This window comes from Hemicordylus capensis, chromosome 4, assembly GCF_027244095.1.
Source record: "Hemicordylus capensis ecotype Gifberg chromosome 4, rHemCap1.1.pri, whole genome shotgun sequence".
Taxonomy (NCBI): domain Eukaryota; kingdom Metazoa; phylum Chordata; class Lepidosauria; order Squamata; family Cordylidae; genus Hemicordylus; species Hemicordylus capensis.
The window spans coordinates 148661803-148678175 of NC_069660.1; the positions used below are offsets into that span (position 1 = coordinate 148661803).

At 42.9% G+C, this 16373-nt stretch overlaps 2 protein-coding genes across 5 annotated transcripts in view; one reads left to right on the top strand and one right to left on the bottom strand.

The window, feature by feature from the left end:
• Positions 1-3743, top strand: part of TPR (translocated promoter region, nuclear basket protein) — a 102882-nt gene extending 99139 nt beyond the window's left edge. For 2 of the 4 annotated variants that reach the window (XM_053250869.1, XM_053250868.1), the window contains exons 49-52: positions 1634-1752; positions 1855-2033; positions 2546-2644; positions 3520-3743. In XM_053250869.1, the coding sequence (XP_053106844.1) occupies positions 1634-1752; positions 1855-2033; positions 2546-2605 (358 nt within the window). In that variant the 3' untranslated portion in view covers positions 2606-2644; positions 3520-3743. The remainder of the gene's footprint in view (positions 1-1633; positions 1753-1854; positions 2034-2545; positions 2645-3519) is intronic. The other 2 variants (XM_053250871.1, XM_053250870.1) reach the window with 1 other exon arrangement.
• Positions 3744-3745: 2 nt separating this feature from the next.
• The window catches only part of PRG4 (proteoglycan 4), a 51227-nt gene continuing 38599 nt past the window's right edge, over positions 3746-16373 (bottom strand). Inside the window, exons 8-13 of the mRNA XM_053245888.1 lie at positions 14856-14942; positions 14129-14268; positions 8699-8855; positions 8274-8492; positions 7121-7246; positions 3746-3880 (exon numbers count right to left, since the gene is read on the bottom strand). Coding sequence (XP_053101863.1) covers positions 3777-3880; positions 7121-7246; positions 8274-8492; positions 8699-8855; positions 14129-14268; positions 14856-14942 — 833 coding nt within the window. The 3' untranslated portion in view covers positions 3746-3776. The remainder of the gene's footprint in view (positions 3881-7120; positions 7247-8273; positions 8493-8698; positions 8856-14128; positions 14269-14855; positions 14943-16373) is intronic.

Below are 16373 nucleotides of genomic sequence, written 5' to 3' on the forward strand. Positions count from 1 at the left end.
GAGCTGTAAACCACGACTTTCCTAGTTTTAGTCTCAACTACATATTATGTGGCCTTAAGTAAAAGGCCACATACACTCTCTCAGCCTTGCTCGCCCCATTATTAACATGTAAACAATAAAGACCTTCTTCATAAGACTGTTGTTATAAGAGTTACTATGATAATGTGTGTGAAGCTTCTTGAACTCTGAGTGCTATATAAGTGCCAAGTGTTGTTCCCTCTTTTGAGCTGATCTTTCCTTCTCTAAAAAGGGAAAAGGTATATTTTATTTCAACTGCTTTCAAGCTGTAGCCTTTAAATGGAATTTACATGGCTAGCAAAAGAGATAATTGCTCCCATCTGTATTAAAGATTACTTCATGACTGCAGGACATGATTCACACATTAATCCACTTGCAGTGGAAAATGGTGTTCAAACCAGGCTAGATTCAGTTATCCTCTGGTGTTAAGGATGTCAGAACTTATAGGCGGTTCAGATGGCAAATTTTTATATAAGCTATTTGGCACCAGTGGTAAGCAGCAGGGAAAGTGTTCTTTTATGTTCTGTATATTTCATTGATAATGTGTGGTCTGTAAAACTGCTGCCACTAAGCTTAATAGATGAGCTCAGTAATTTCATTGCCAAGCTTTCATGTCCAGATAGGTTTCGACTGAGCTTTTTAGAAAACAGTATTTCTTTGAAAACTAAAACCTTTCTAGAGTCTTCTCTCTCTCCCACCTCCTCCCTCCCTCGAGTGTGATTAGTCTGAAACATCTCTGTAGATACTGGCAAAATAATCAAGAGTACAAACTTGGCTACAGGAAATCAGTGTGAGATTTGCTGTTGATTCGGAACATGTTTTTGCACTTTAAACTTAAATCATCCCCTCCCCACCACGTATGCTAAAACCTTGCTCCTCCTACTGAATGGCACCTCATCCCTAAATAAATCCCTACACAGAAGCCAGTTTCCAGCATTCCATCATGCCCTAGTGTGACAAAAAGCAGAACCCAGGACAAGCCCAAGCCTGATTCTCAATGGCTGAATCACCAAGAGCAGGCAGCAGCTTTAGCCACCATCCCAATGGTGTCTTCTTCCCCTGCCCCCAATTAACCCTCTTGTAGTGGCTACAGTTGCTCTTTCAGTGCTGCTAATCTTCACACCGGCTGTCTTCTGTCTCCTGCTTGTTTTCCCCAGAATGCATTGGTGCATCTTGGGGATAAAAACAGGGTGCGAGACAGCCTGTGAAAACCAGCAGCATTTGAAATGCTGCCTCAGCCTCCACCTGTTGATAAAGTGCCATTTTTCTGTTAAAATAAAAGGGGACTCATCATTAGCAAAATCAGTACCTGCCCCCCAGCCCACTGAAAATTTCTCATACATTCATGGGAGGGCTTACAAATTCCCAACATTCCCTTCTCTCTTTCCCCACCCCTGAATGGTCGAAACATAATGTCAAACTTGGCTGAAAGGGCTGGGGCGGAACATAGTTGGTGTACCTGTTAATAAGATAAGAGAGAGACCATTCGCTTCTGTTAGCCATATTAAAATATTTAGAGAGAGAACAGATTTTGGGGTGGGGCTGGTGAGGTCAAAAGCCTTCGGCTGGAAATCTCATTTGACCATGCATATATGTTTCCACCCCACCCCCCTAGAATTTCTTCAGAGGTTGGTCTAGAAATTGATAGCCAGCAGGAAGAAGAGACCTCTCAAACTCCTGATGAGTCAGACCTTCCTTCTACCAGTCAAGATCCTCCTTCTAGCTCATCTGCAGGTACAATTTGTCTACTCATCACTCTGGTTAATCAGTTTGCAGTACTATTGATACAGTTCTGCCAAATTATGACATTGAAGCTCTAAATGTTGTTCCTTTCAGTTAGAAGATGTTCATGTTTTCTTCACTGCCACTTTTGTGTGCACGCTTATTCGTTGAAGAGAGGGATTCACTGTGAACTGCTCAGTATAGGGAGGGAGAAGGACATTCACCTGATCCAAGAGATGGAAATCAAGGGGGCCCAGATAGATCTTTGGAGTCTAAAAGGTCTAAACACCAGGGTAGGCAGGAACACACTATGATTTTCAGTCCTCTGGAAAATGTTCTTGGTCAGAGTTTTAAATATTAAGCTACAGTAAAAACCTTTTGCTTTGTAAACCTTGTGCTTGAGTAAATTGCTCAGTACAGGAGCTTCTGTACATCTCCACTTAATACTGAAATACAGTATGGGCAGCATGCAGCCTGAATTAGTTATGACTAAGTCTCATTGAAATTAATGAGACTCAAATTACTTATGACTAACTTTGTCTCATGGATTTCAGTGGTGCTTTGTCATGACTAACTAGTCTGGATGCTGTCCTATCAGAACGAACATGCATTTAACTTGATAGCAAGTAGAAAAGTTGAAAGCCAATTATACTTTTCCCAGTGTGAGATTTTCTTTATTTGCTGCATCCCCACAAATGAAAAAATCAAGAGAACAGCTTGTATATGAAAGTTCATCCATAAAACTACTTACTAGTATCACGTCAGACTACACTCATGGCCTTACCCCATACCATTTCCCTTTCAGACACAAGCAGTAATCACCCCAAGCCTTTCCGTCGGGTCAGGCTTCAGCCACCAACCTTAAGAACTGGAGTCCGCGGCCGTCAGTTTAACAGACAGAGGGGTAGGTATCCTTCCTTGCTAATGTTAGCATGACTTTGCTATATCTGACGTGATATCTAATACGTTTCCTTACTTGCCGTTAATAAAAATGATGTATTGCATAGTACTGCATTCATCAGCAGCATGCATTTACAGTCTTTACCCACATTTAAGCATGTAGACATTGGATAATATAGAATTCTTTACCCCAAAGACTTTAGGACATACATCCACCTATATGCTTGTTTGGCTTAAAAGGAAAAAAGCAAAACTAAAGGTGATGATCACTGTGATGCATTGGAACAGTGCATGGTTCTTATCAAGGGAAGTGAGTTGCAGTAGCTAGTACAAATAAATATAATTAGCTTGTAGACCTTTAAAAGCTTGACAAGATAGAGTTGCCCCCCTCTAAGCTCATCTTTTAAAAGAATAAATCTCTATCAGAGAAATGATAGATCTTTCTTGTCAGGCAGTAATGTATGGAATTACGCCTGGAGAGAAATTCCATCCAGTTTAATTGGAACTTTTCAAGAAATGTAAATGTTTAAGATCAGTTTGTCATCTCCGTTCATGAATAGTTTTGATAACTTTTAGCAGGGGCAATCTAGTTGTCAGGAACATGTTTTGATGGCATTCCCAGCACAGCTTATTATTTTTGAATTGATTAAATGAAGTGTGATAGAAAGGAAACAATATTTACCCACATTTAAGCATGTAGTGCTGTATGCTTTTGGTTTGTGGGGAGGCTATCCTATAAAAGATAGTGGAATGACTCTCTCAAAAGGATGGTGGTAGGAAGGGGTCTCTTAGGCATCTGTCAGTTTTAAAATAGCAAGGTGTTAATCATTATTAGGTATTGTGAAAAATATGTATTAATATTTTGCTCTTTCGTTACAGGTGTAACTCATGCAATGGGAGGCAGAGGAGGCTTAAATAGAGGAAATATTAATTAAGTTATGTAAATTTTTGCAAACGGTGTATACTGTTCAGTCTGCTTTTATTCTGTATTAGTGTAATGGCTGTCAAGTTTAGAACAAGTTTTTTTTTAGATTTGGATTGATGTATGAACACTTCATTGTCTTTTATTAATAAAACTAGAGAAATTGTCAAAGATAATAGCATTTTTCCCCCCAGCTTCCTTGAGTTTTTTCAAATCACTCTGAAGGACATTTGTACCAGGCTTTGGACACAGTCTGCCCAGTCTGTGAAGTGACAGGTCTTGCAATTCTGCTGCCCACATCCAGATTATAGTATTGATCTGAAAGAGGGAAAAGTGCAATTTTAATAGAGTTTCAATAAGTCTCTGATGCAGGAAAACTTGACTTCATGCAAAGCCTTCTATCCTAAAGTGGATAATGCCTTTCTTAACGCCTCTGCGGTACTTGCAGCCCAGTCCTAAGCACATTTACTCAGAAGTAAGTCCCATTTAATTCACATGTGCCTAGGACTGTAACTTGGTAGCTATGGGGAGAGGTGACAATATCAACTTACAACGAAGTCTTAATTTAGAGAGTACAAAGTTGTTAATAAATATTACATTAAAAACATACAACTCAGAGCCTGTCAATATTGTTGCATGTTCAGTAACACTGACCCACAGTATGTTTGCCAGTCATTTTGACAACAATTCTTATAATAGACTTTCACAAGTATCACAATTCACTGGGAAATGTCCTTCCTGTAAAAGATTCTTCAAGCTGTAGAGTGTCATTTCACAGAAACTCAGCAGCCCTCAACACCCAAGCATGTGTTAATAGCTTACTGACTGCCCTGCCTTTCTGTTCTATATTGTTTGGTACTGGCAAGCATATTCACTATGTATAGAGACAATTTTCGTAGTAAGCTGTACACGTTCCTTCTCCCACAGTGGAGGAGTGAATCTGGTGACAAGCTGCTCTTCCCATCTGCTCTGAGACATTCTAGCTTCAGCTTCCTGTATATGTTAGGAGAAGCTGGTCTTGTGGTAGCAAGCATGACTTGTCCTCTTAGCTAAGCAGGGTCTGCCCTGGTTGCATATGAAAGGGAGACTAGAAGTGTGAGCACTGTAAGATATTCCCCTCAGAGGATGGAGCCGCTCTGGGAAGAGTATCTAGGTTCCAAGTTCCCTCCCTGGCATCTCCAAGACAGGGCTGAGAGAGTTTCCTGCCTGCAACCTTGGAGAAGCTGCTGCCAGTCTGTGAAGACAATACTGAACTAGATAGACCAATGGTCTGACTCAGTATATGGCAGCTCCCTATGTTCCTAAGCTCTGAGCTGCCCCAAGATAAGAGTGGCATAATTCTGGATGTGTAACAGTCTCTAATGTTCTAAATGTTTCAGAAGCCTTTTTCATGTCCTTTCAGGCTATGGGGTGTATGGTGTCAGGCAGTACAGTGGCTAGGTAGATTTGGGCATGCATTAGTCTGGCTTATGCTAACAGGGACATTACTCCACCCGGGGGACTCATTGTGCATTCTGCCTGGAGCACAGCCATGTCAGTGACTTCTTCCACACAGACATGGCAGATATTTTTTGCACAGCCATTTGGACTTCACTTTCCTGGTGTTGGCTGGTGCTTCTTTTGGCAGAAGGGGTTTGCAATAAGTGTCAACAACTTGAGTATTCTGACAATGACCTCTCATCCAGGAGATGGAGGAGCTGTTGCAGATCCTGTCACTGTATACACTCCTCCACCGAAAAAGAATGAAACAGATCCTCAGTGGACTCGCGTGTATCCAACCCGCCCAGTCTATCATAAAGCAAAGCAGTTGTGGTTTTCGGCAGGGTGATATCTTTCCCTTCTGATTCAGAGTTTCATCTCTGAATCGTCTCTGTCCTCCCAGGGTTTTTTGTAATGGTTACTCATTCCTAGATTGTTCTTCCTTCCCGTTGTCAGTTTATAGCTGGCTCAGCTGGGTATATTGTCAATGTGTCTTTTTCTGGTACCACTTGGGGCTCATCAGCTTTGTAACTGATGAGGCCAGCAAGCTCTCAGAGCCACCATATATGAGACGCTCAAGCTAGCATTTGGCCCTTTCTCAGAGCATATGGGAGAATCAACCCATCAACAGATAAGCTGCACTCCACTTAATTGAGGAGAATGATCTATCAGGCAAGTCTCAACATTTCATTCTTATCAGTAATGAAAAATGCAGCACCTTAGCTAGTATTCGCTATTTTTAAAAAGGGCCCAGGAAAATTCTGTAGTGGCAAAGTAAATGTGCCTGTAGATTGAAACTTTAAACAGATTTAAACAACGTTTTGAAAACAATAATGTTTATATTATTGGAGTCCTACTGCTGTTCCCGTGTCCTTGCTTTGGAAATCCTCTTAACTGCAGTATTGCCATCCACTCAGTAGAAGAGTTAACTTTGACAATGCTAACATCATAAATGGTTACATTAGCTATAATAATATAGACTCAATATTTTATATACATTCTTCTAGCTTAATCCCCGGTGCATTTTTGCCACCATCAGATTCCTGGAGTTTAATAATCAAATTCTGTGTGTGGGTGTGTGCACGCACATGTGCATGTTTGTACGTACATCCACACATGAGGATGGAGAGAGACAATATAAACAACTAGCTGACCCGAGTGCCGCCGCCGCGGCCGGGCCGAGTGCCGCCACTGCAGCTGGGTCGGGCCGCCCCCACCCCGCCGCACCACCACTACCGCGCTGTCGGGCGGGCTGGGGCCCACCGCCGCCTGGCCCGCCCCGGAGTGCCGCGGCTGAGTCCCGCCGCCGCGGCCGGGCCGAGTGCCGAGTTCCGCCGCCGCGGCCAGGTCGGGCCGCCCCCGCCCCGCCGCACCACCACTACTGTGCTGTCGGGCAGGCCGGGCCGCCCCCGCCGCCTCACATCTGCGGCTGGGCTGGGGCCTGCCGCCGCCTGGCCCGCCGCAGCTGCCTGGCCTGCAGCGCGGCCAGGCCCGCTGCCTCGCCTCCGCGGCTGGGCCCGCCTGGCTCCCCGGCCATGGCCACCGCCACCGCTGTTCTCCTGGGTGCGCCAGGACCAATCAGGCGCCCCAGCAGCCCAGCCAATCAGCTGGGCTGCCGGGACGCATTTCTCCTGTGCACACCCAGGAGAAATATATAGATAGATGGAATCAAAGGGTTATATCTATACCCCTTGCTTTCCATAGCTTTTTGACCACACTATTTTTCTTTTCTTTGTCCCCATACCTGTGTATGTGTGTACTTCTATTTAGACAAAAAGGAAATTAAAACCTCCTTTTCCTGACCAAAGTTTCTCACAATATATTTTGTATACTGTTTTATATCCAAATCCAGAGTTTACATGCAGGAGCAGGACACTGATTCTTTCCTGTTAATCACTTTCAATTATTTTAAAGGGAAAAGTTGTGTCTGAAGCATTTGTAGGCTTCATAATTAATATAGAATGTGTGTATTGTAACTGAAGATCCAAACTGTGGTACAAAATTACTTAAGACAAGTAGCCTCAATTATTTGTCATTCTTAGTGTCTGACTTAGTGCTGTTCTAGGCAACACAACATACCTTTAGAAAAAGCATAGTAATCGTAGCCATCCGGCTTCTGATAATTAGGTACCGAGATAACAGAATTAACTTCTTTTGGAAATCCTCTCCAGATTGATGTGATTCTGCCCTCTTGCTGCAGTGTTCCTGCAAACACAAAGTCTCTCTTGAAATTAGGGAGATGATATAAAAGCTCTCTATTGTTGACAATAGAATCCATGAAACACAGGTCCATTTAACTTGAATACATGTAAACTAGCCGACCCCCACACAGAGCATCTGTGTGCTCTTTGGGGCCAGCTACCCCTCCCCCCGCACCTGCCCCAGTCTCCGGCCGGGCCCAGGCTGCCGGGCCGAGTGCCGCCATGGCGGCTGAGGTGCTGCCACTGCAGCTGGGCCCGCCGCCACCTCACCTCAGCGGCCGGGCCCACCGCCACCTTGCCCCAAACAGCAGCAGTGCTTGACTGGGCCCTTCCTTGCTGCCAATAGGCGCCACAATGGCCACTTGTTCCCCTCAGGCCACTGACAGGCTCGGCCCCATCCCTTGTCCTTCATTCTTTCTCTCTTCCCCTCCCTTCTTTTTTCCTCTCTCTCCTCCACTCGCTCTTTACCTCTGTCTTTCTTCCCCCCTTCTCTCTCTCTCTCTCTCTCTCTCTCTCTTCCTGAGTTAACAGATCTTGTTCGTCTTGTTTCCTCATCTAATTCACATAACGGCAGCCTCCTTCTCCTGAAAGGGCCCTTTCCTCCCTCATGACCCCACTCTCTTTGCAGACCCCTGCCCACTATCCTTTTATATATAGATTCCTCTCTTCTATAGTCAAGAACATCTTCCGATCAGTAACAGTTGCATCCCAGCTAACCTTAACCGTCACAGGCGCCTTCTCCCTATCTGCATATGGAACCCCCACTGCCCAATCACCATGGTGCTTCTGCTCGAGAGAGCTGCCACGCATGGGATTTGCAACGGGCATGTCTAAGAGAAATAAATATATAGATACTAAATTCAAAGAAACAGAACAGCTGATGGAAATAGGCCACTCATAGGTTTTTCCGGTTTTAGTTAGAAAAAGCTAAATTGGAGTCCTGCACACAGGCTGCTTGATCCAGTTCAGTTCAATGGGATTTAAACCACCTAACTCTGCAATTGTAGCTGTTAACGTTAGGCAATGCATACCTGTTGGATAATGGCTGACCTGAACCATTGGGTAATGATGGACTTTCATGGTGCGAAAAATCTGATGAGGTCTTAGTGCACGTTCAAAGCGGCGGCGGCGGCGCTGCTGCCTCTTCATTGTAATTCTTGGTTTATATGCTGGGTATTTCACAGTCACAGCTTTCTGCTTGCACTTCTTTGTTCCTTCTTGTTTGTAGGTATATTGCTGGACATTGCCACCTATAGCAGAAAAATAATTGGTAAAACCCTTTAGACACCAAAAAAGCCCTAGTTTCGTAGCTACGGATTCAACCAATTAAATCATTTAATGTTCAACATATATATTCTTCAGACCCTACCTACATGTGCAAGGCCCCCACTGGCCCTATACAGGATTGTATCCAGTGTTTCTTATACTTGGTAAATAAGCTCAACATGAAACCCACCTTTTTTGAAGAAATAAACAGATTCTGGCCTGTTCCTGTGTTTAGCTACAGAGAGAGCTGCTACAATTTTCCCATTTAATCCTCCAAATCCTTTTATAATGGGCTTGGGATAGCCAGTATCCATCCTGTCATTGGTGAAACGCCAATATTGAGAATCCTGAGAATTAAGATGAATAAGTTATGTGAGGGTATAAAATATTCACTACATAGACGATAATATAGATCAGTTGATTGATTTGGAAAATAAGCAGGCTGATTCCGCTAGAACAGTTGGAACTACAGCTTCCATCATACCTGTCTATTGGCCACTGTGGCTGGGTGTGATGGGAGCTGTAGTTCAACTGGAGGGCTGAAGTTGTGCAGCCCTGAAGTACATCTTTCTTTCTTTGGGGAAATATACATTAAAAAGTTGAAAATACTTATATGTATGTAGACCACCTACAAATAGATGATTTGACACAAGTCTTTTCATATGTATATATGTGTGTTTACTGCTTTAGTAGCTGCCCTTCTACCAAAAGGGGCTGGCTACAATCACAGTAAAAATGGATCAATGAGAGTTTTTAACTTAACCTAAAAACAGAAATAAAGCAAATGTGATTAAAGCCAGAATGGATTAAGAGGCCTAGACAGGGTTTTAAAAACAGAATGGTCTTTACTCTCAGGGGAAAATAGCAAGAGTTGCAAGCAGTCTCCATGGGCACAATGTTACAGAATACAGGAGCCATATCACCAAGAATGTCCTGCTTCACATACAGATGGACCATAGCCTGCTAAAGGATTGCATATGCATCAAGGTATCCATGAAACTAAAAGCACAGAGAGGAATATATTCCACCTTGGAGGAAACACTTGATCATTTATGTAGATTAGGGATGTGCAAATCGATTTGGGTACAAAACAAATCACCCCAGATACAGATCTCCATTTTGTGGTCAGTGGGTTGGGTTCCCAATGGGTGGAAGCTACCACCCAAATTTCAAAGACATTGGGCAAAGGGGTGATTTTTGAAGTTGGTACGTCTTTAAGCTTTTCCCCATAGGGAATAATGGTGATTTTATCAGCCTTCATTATAACTCCCTGGGATGGGGACACCAGGATGGCCCAGAGCAGGTTGTGGTGGGTGGTAGTGCCCAATGGGTGCAAGGAAGCTACCACTCAGATTTCAAAGAAATTGCACAAAGGGGTGTTCTTTTTTAAAAAAAATTGAAGTTGGCATGTCTTTGTGGCAGATTCAGGACAGAAAAGGGGTTTGGGGGGCAAAAGGGGTCAGGTGGTAGTGCCCCAATGGCTACCTCCCAGATTTCAAATAAAATGGTGAAAGGGGTGGTTTAAAATGTTTTTTCTGAAGTTGGTTGGTCTTTAAGCTTTTCCCCCATAGGGAATAATGGGGAATTTCAGCAGCCCCATAACTCCACTTGGGGGGCACCAGGGTGACCCAGAGCGGGTTGTGGTGTAGTGCACCTAAAATGCCAACCACCCCCAGCACTGGGTTTTGTTTTCAATGTCTGAGGTGTTCTGAGAGTTGATTCTCTGGAAGGAAATGAGAGTGGATTATATGAGGCTGGGGGAAGCTTAAAGATGCACAAACTTTGCAGGGGGGGGCGGATTTTAAAATGCCCTGCCCAATTTCTTTGAAATCTGGGTGGTAGCTTCCACTCATTGGGCACTACCATCCACCCCACTCTTTTGCCCCCGGGACTCCCTTTTTTGCCCTGAAATTTGCGTACAAATGGAATCTCAGGTGATTCAAGGGGCAGATTTGGACCCTAAAACAAATTGGGTGTGATTTGATTCAGGTACAAATTGAATAAAAAAAATCAATTCATGCACATCCCTAGTGTAGATTGATTTTAAATAATTTATTGGTGGGTGATTCTTAGAATGTAGCTTGTATGGCAGAAGGTGCCCCCACCCTCCCCTTAGTTGCTTCCTCTGAACATTTTGTCCTTCAGCCAAACTGCCCATCCATCTGCTTCCTGCTCTCCACTCTCATTTTCACCATCTTTACCTCCCCTTTTTGTCATGCCACCCTCTGGTTCAACGCTGCCCACTGTTATCCCACTGTTAGAATGTTTGCAAATAACAGAAGAGCAGAATGATACTTGACTCTCAGTGATATGTTTCCTTATTACTGTGTGCAGTGGCAATACTGTAGGCTACCAGAAAAGGAATCACACAGGCCGCGTTACATGTAACATGAAAACGGAGGTCCCTTCACCTCTCGTTTCAGGAGCTGTACGTCTGAATGCAGGCAATCAGAGTTAAGTAAGAAAATGTACCCATGGTCTGTACTTTCAGTTTGAAGTGGAGTTTCACCACCTTTAACTCCAGTTACACAGTGCCAGCGTTATCTCCAACACACCACAGTATTCCCCTCATGCAACTGGATTTGAGGGAGGAAGCTCCTCCCTTGCTCCAGCTGCTATTGGTTGCTGGGGCTGTCCATTAAAGAAGGAAGCCTGGGCAACCAGTTCCCCCTCCTCTCTGCAGTCAGTGAGACTGCAGAGAGGGAGCTCTCCAGTACATTTGAATGTGAACAGGAGAGCAGGGGGAAGGGGGGGAAGATGGAACCGCAGGTCGAAAGGCGGCCACAGTCTTGAGAGCTCTGGGCTATTGCAAGGCATTCTGGGATGCACTTCTTGGATTGTGTGCTGCCTTAAAATGTCTTAAGCCAGCCCTGTTTTCAAAAGCCGCCTTATCTAAGCAGGTCAGTATATCTTGGAATAGTGAATGCATATTGCTGGCATTTCAAAAATTGCTTCTGCTTTTAATAGTATTTAAAAATCCAGCTGAAGAACAGGAAATATTTAATATGAGGTATGGTACAGTGTTCTGTTGTTGTTTTTGGAAACTACTCCTATTCATCAAACGGCTTCCTAATTATTATTTTTAAATGGTTTTACCAGGTACCTAAACACTATAGTGGTTTTTCTCTTTCAGAAACATTGTGTGCACCACAAAACAATTTTTCATTCTGGCTGAGAGAGTTGATTAGTGGTGCTTGGGAAAGTCTTGCTCTTATGGCTGCAATATTTAGTAGCTTAATTGGTTCAATTAATTGATCAAAATGTTTTAACTAAAATAATTCCTAATCAGTCAACACTTTTAAAAATATTAAGCATTTCATATATAAGTACTTATTAAAAGTGTGGATGGCATTCTATGGGAGGCCTTTGCTTGAATGTGTGTGAAAGCGGAAGTTCTTCTAAGATGGTGCCTGCATAACACAATACATGTATCACCTAAAAACAAAGCAAATGTGCGTCTTTGGCTCAAAATGATTATTATATTCAAATGCAGGTTTATGCAAGTATAACTGATTAACATTAAAAGTCACATATTAAGAGTATTATATATTTAACTTCCCCCTATTTCTTGTTGCACCTAAAATAAAAGTGGAAATCATCAGCTTTGCTAACACTGGCCACACGAGGCATATGTCACAAATGTTTGGCTGGGTGCCCTGAACCTCTTGTCCATCTTCCTGCCCAGTGTGCCCCCTACCAATGATCTTGTTTGGGTAAAGCAGTAAGCAGTGATGAGTGGGCATGCTCTGTCAGGAAGGTACTGAGCAGGAACTCCCCATTACCACTTCCTCTGCAGTTGAAACTCCATGATCTCCCCTTCGCAACTTTGCAGTGGAAAGGGGGAAGGATGGAGCCAAGCACCTCCCAATTGCCTCTTCCACTCTCTTTCCCTTCCCTCTTCCTGCACAAAGGGGAGGGGGATGTGGTTGTGCTTGGAGCCCTTAGCCACATGTCCTGCAGGCTCAACGGAGGGGGCGGTAGGCACCCCTTCTGCTCAAAAGCTCTATTTAGAAAATGGTGGCAGCAAAGCTACTCCCCCCCACCCCAAAGTAAAAGTAAAAATAAAGCAAGTTATGTAGACCCAATCCTTACACGACCCTAGCAATGGTGTAGCAATGTATATACCAGATATAACAAGGACGTCTTGGTGGATTAATGGTTTCAAAAACTAGAAGAGTGTGTTGGATTCTCTTAGAGAGCCTAAAAAGGTTTAATTATCAAAATGGGCGGTGGGGGGGAGGCTATGAGCCTGAGCCCCAGATCTTTTGCATACCTAGCAAAGCCCCTAGTGGAAAATGAAGTATGTCTTTGCTGTGTCCTGCTCTCAATGGTCTCAATCCAACATAGAGCTAGGCATGCTTAAGTCCGTGGGTCATGAGCCTTGAAATCTGAATAGCTCTGATGAAAAGACCTCAATTTTTTAATAAACAAGGAAAGGAACAGGATTCTAGGAAGTGAATGACCTTAAGACAGTGGTGTACATGCCAGCAACCTCCAGGATTGACTACAGCAATGAACTCTACATGGGGCTGCCTTTGTAGGTGGTCTGGAAATTGCAATTGGTGCAGAATGTTGCTGCCAGATTGGTCTCCGGGATGTCCCAAAGTGACCGTCTTACTCCAGTTTTAAAGGACCTACACTGGCTTCTAACAGGTTTCTGGGCAAAATACAAAGTGCTGGTTATTACCTATAAAGCCCTTAATGGCTTGGGCCCAGGGTATTTCAGAGAACACCTTCTTCATTATGAACCCTGCCGCCTATTAAGCTCTTCAGGGGAGGTTCATCTGAGGGTGCCGCTGGCTCGTCTGGTGAAGACTCAGAGGCAAGTCTTCTTTGTAGTTGCCCCAGAGCTGTGGAACGCACATCCTGCTTGGATTAGAGCTGCTCCATGCCTTTTGGCTTTTAGTTTTAGGAAACAACTGAAGACACAGCTCTTCAGCCAATGTTTCTGGCTATTTTAGCTTTTTAGCTAGTTACAAGTTTAATGGGTAGTTATTTGAATTTGAACTTTTTATATGTTTTGTTTTTAGATTTCTTGGTTTTATTGTTGTAAACTGCCTAGAGACTTTGGTAGTGGGTGGTATACAAATACATCATAAATATATATGCATGTGTGCACACACACACACACACTCACTCACTCACCCTCCCTAGTGTGTCTGGGAGAAGGCTAGGCTAGGCTAGGCTAGGCTAGCATCTTGTTCCCTGACATGCTAGTCTTCTTTGTTCAGAGACTTCATGTATGCAGGAACATTCAGATATATGTTCTCACCTGCAGTCTGTAGTACAGCCAAAACACAGGTTAACCACCTCAGTGAGAACCTGGGCTGAATCGCCTTTGCTCTGAGTTTTAGTTCTCCTTTCCAGCATCTCTCCAAAACAGTCACAACAAATAGATCAATCAGTATAAGATATGCAAATGAAGGAATGCATATTTGCCTAATTTGCACACTACATATTTTCTGTGGATAAACAGTGCAGATCTGAGGGTGGGTTCTGACTTCAGAACCTGAGTGGATAGTGTAATGTTCCAGCTTCTCCCTGTTAAAACGGATTTCTGCAAAAAAAAATCACTTGTCAATATGCTGACATCAGCACTATAAAAGATAAATGACCCCACCTTGAGAAAGAAGGTTTTTCCATCACAATTACATCTAGAGAAGACTGTGTCAATTGGGGAGGGGATGCCCCACACCTCAGTGATTTTACGAGGGCAAGGTGATGGCGAGCTTGTTCCATTCAGCAACCAGTAGTAATGACCTGCAAAGCCAAGCAGAAGGTGTGGGGAGAGACAGATGCATGAATCCTCACCGGTCAGTTTCTCTGTAGAGTACAGAACGTCTCAGTGTTCAGAGGAGGAGGGGAGGGGTCAGACACCCTTAGCAACTTGATTTGTGGGATCCTGTGTATATTATGTTTTGAGGTGCTTGATGGAAAAGACAAGCAGCTGAGAAGCAAGCACTTTCCCCCCCATCAAGCATCAAATAAAGAGTATCAAACTAGACTTGTCCCAGTTCAAGAAGAGAGATCTGTCTGTGCAAGAAGGCTTATGTCTATTCATCTGATGTGGATATGGCTGTGCATAACATTCATATCTCAATGATGCTCATTCAAGCACCCTTGTACTTACTGGCTGGATATTTCTTTTGATGTGGATAGGGATGCCAATGTTCATCTGGAGCTACCAGTAACCAAGTGTGACTTCACTGCATGCAAATGCAGCTGGACTGGGGCCAACATATATTTCATTTTGTCAAAAGAGGTCACAAAAATTGACTTTTCTTCCATTTTTTTGGTCAAAAATCTAAGTTATGCTAACTCACCAAAAATCTAAAGTATTAACTCACCCCTGAATACAGCCAATGATCCATTTTGTAAGGGGACAATCCCATCCGCTGGCTTCTTGTTACACAAATTCATTTCTTCAGGAACATCTAATACAAAACAATAACTTTAATTTTCAAATCAAGGTTTATATAACAAGTGGTCTAGCAAGCAAACCTAATATTCAGTTGATCATTATTTCCTTGGACATTAATATATGTATAACTGGGTTTCCCCCCCACACATAATTCTCCCAAAGTAACAGGCAAGACTTTGAATAAATGAGTAATTTACAATTTGCTTCTGCTACTCTATACTAAATATTTGTACTGGCCATTTCTGGAAAATTTTCAAGGATCCAGTGATTTGCTCTGCATTCAGACCACAAGCAAAATAACCAGTTTCTTAAATGTGGCCTCCAAAGTTTCAAAGTTGACAACCATGTCATCCAAAAGTATATCATTTGGTGCATAGATTAATAATGATTAATAATAATAATAATAATAATTAATAAATTAATTAATTAAAAATATTTACCATTGTGTTTTTGAAAATACAGCTGAGTAGCACCTGCACATTTGTTTTCCATTATTCTGTGTTTTCATCATTTTCCATACAATTAATGCTGTGTGCGCACACGCGCGTGAATGCACATGTGCATTCACGTGCATACACTGATAGAGCTGCCAGCAGATGGTAATATTTTTTTTAATAAAATTTATTGACTCTGAGATTGATTACCATTGTTATCATATTACAGATAGGGAACTGGAGTGGATTCACATGTCTATATGGGTGCACTTTTGAAGGGATCTTGCCCTTCCTCCAAGAAGCTCAAGGCAGCATTGCAGGTACAATCACTCCAGAGAGTGACTGTACCAAGGTATCTATGTAGTTGAATGAGGATTTGAATTTGGGTCTCCCCATTCTAAGGCAAAAATGATAGTACTGACACCGTCCTATGTTGACAAATAATCCCCTGACGTCTAGAAGTAAGTGTGGAGATGCCTTTTGATGAATTCTCATTGCTAAGCTTCCTGCTAGAAATGACCGTACTGTATATGTATCAGTATGTTTGGTGGTGGATGGGAAGCAGAGATCAAAAAGAGTACTGCTGTGGTGTGGTGTGTGGTATGCTGGACTGAGCATCAGACATAGATTGGTGAGATCGCCATTCAGTTCTTTGTTCAGTCAGAAAGCTCACTGCACTCAGGTGATTCACTCAGCCTAATCTACCTCAAGGGGTTGTTGTGAGGTTAAAAATAGGGGCATGGAGACAATGCATGCTTCCCTGAACTTTTCAAGTAAGGATGGGATAAAAATAAACATACAACACAAAGTTAACATTTTAAAAACGTGTGAATACAACCTACTTTTTTTATGGCCATTCAATGGGTCCATATATGAGTTAGGATTTGAAGTTATATCTTCCAGGTCTATGATCACATTAAGCTACACTGAGTTTTCCCCTCAACACTTCAGAGTTTATAAAATCTAAACTTTTTTTAAACCTTCCCTATGACAGATAATGAAGGTACAGT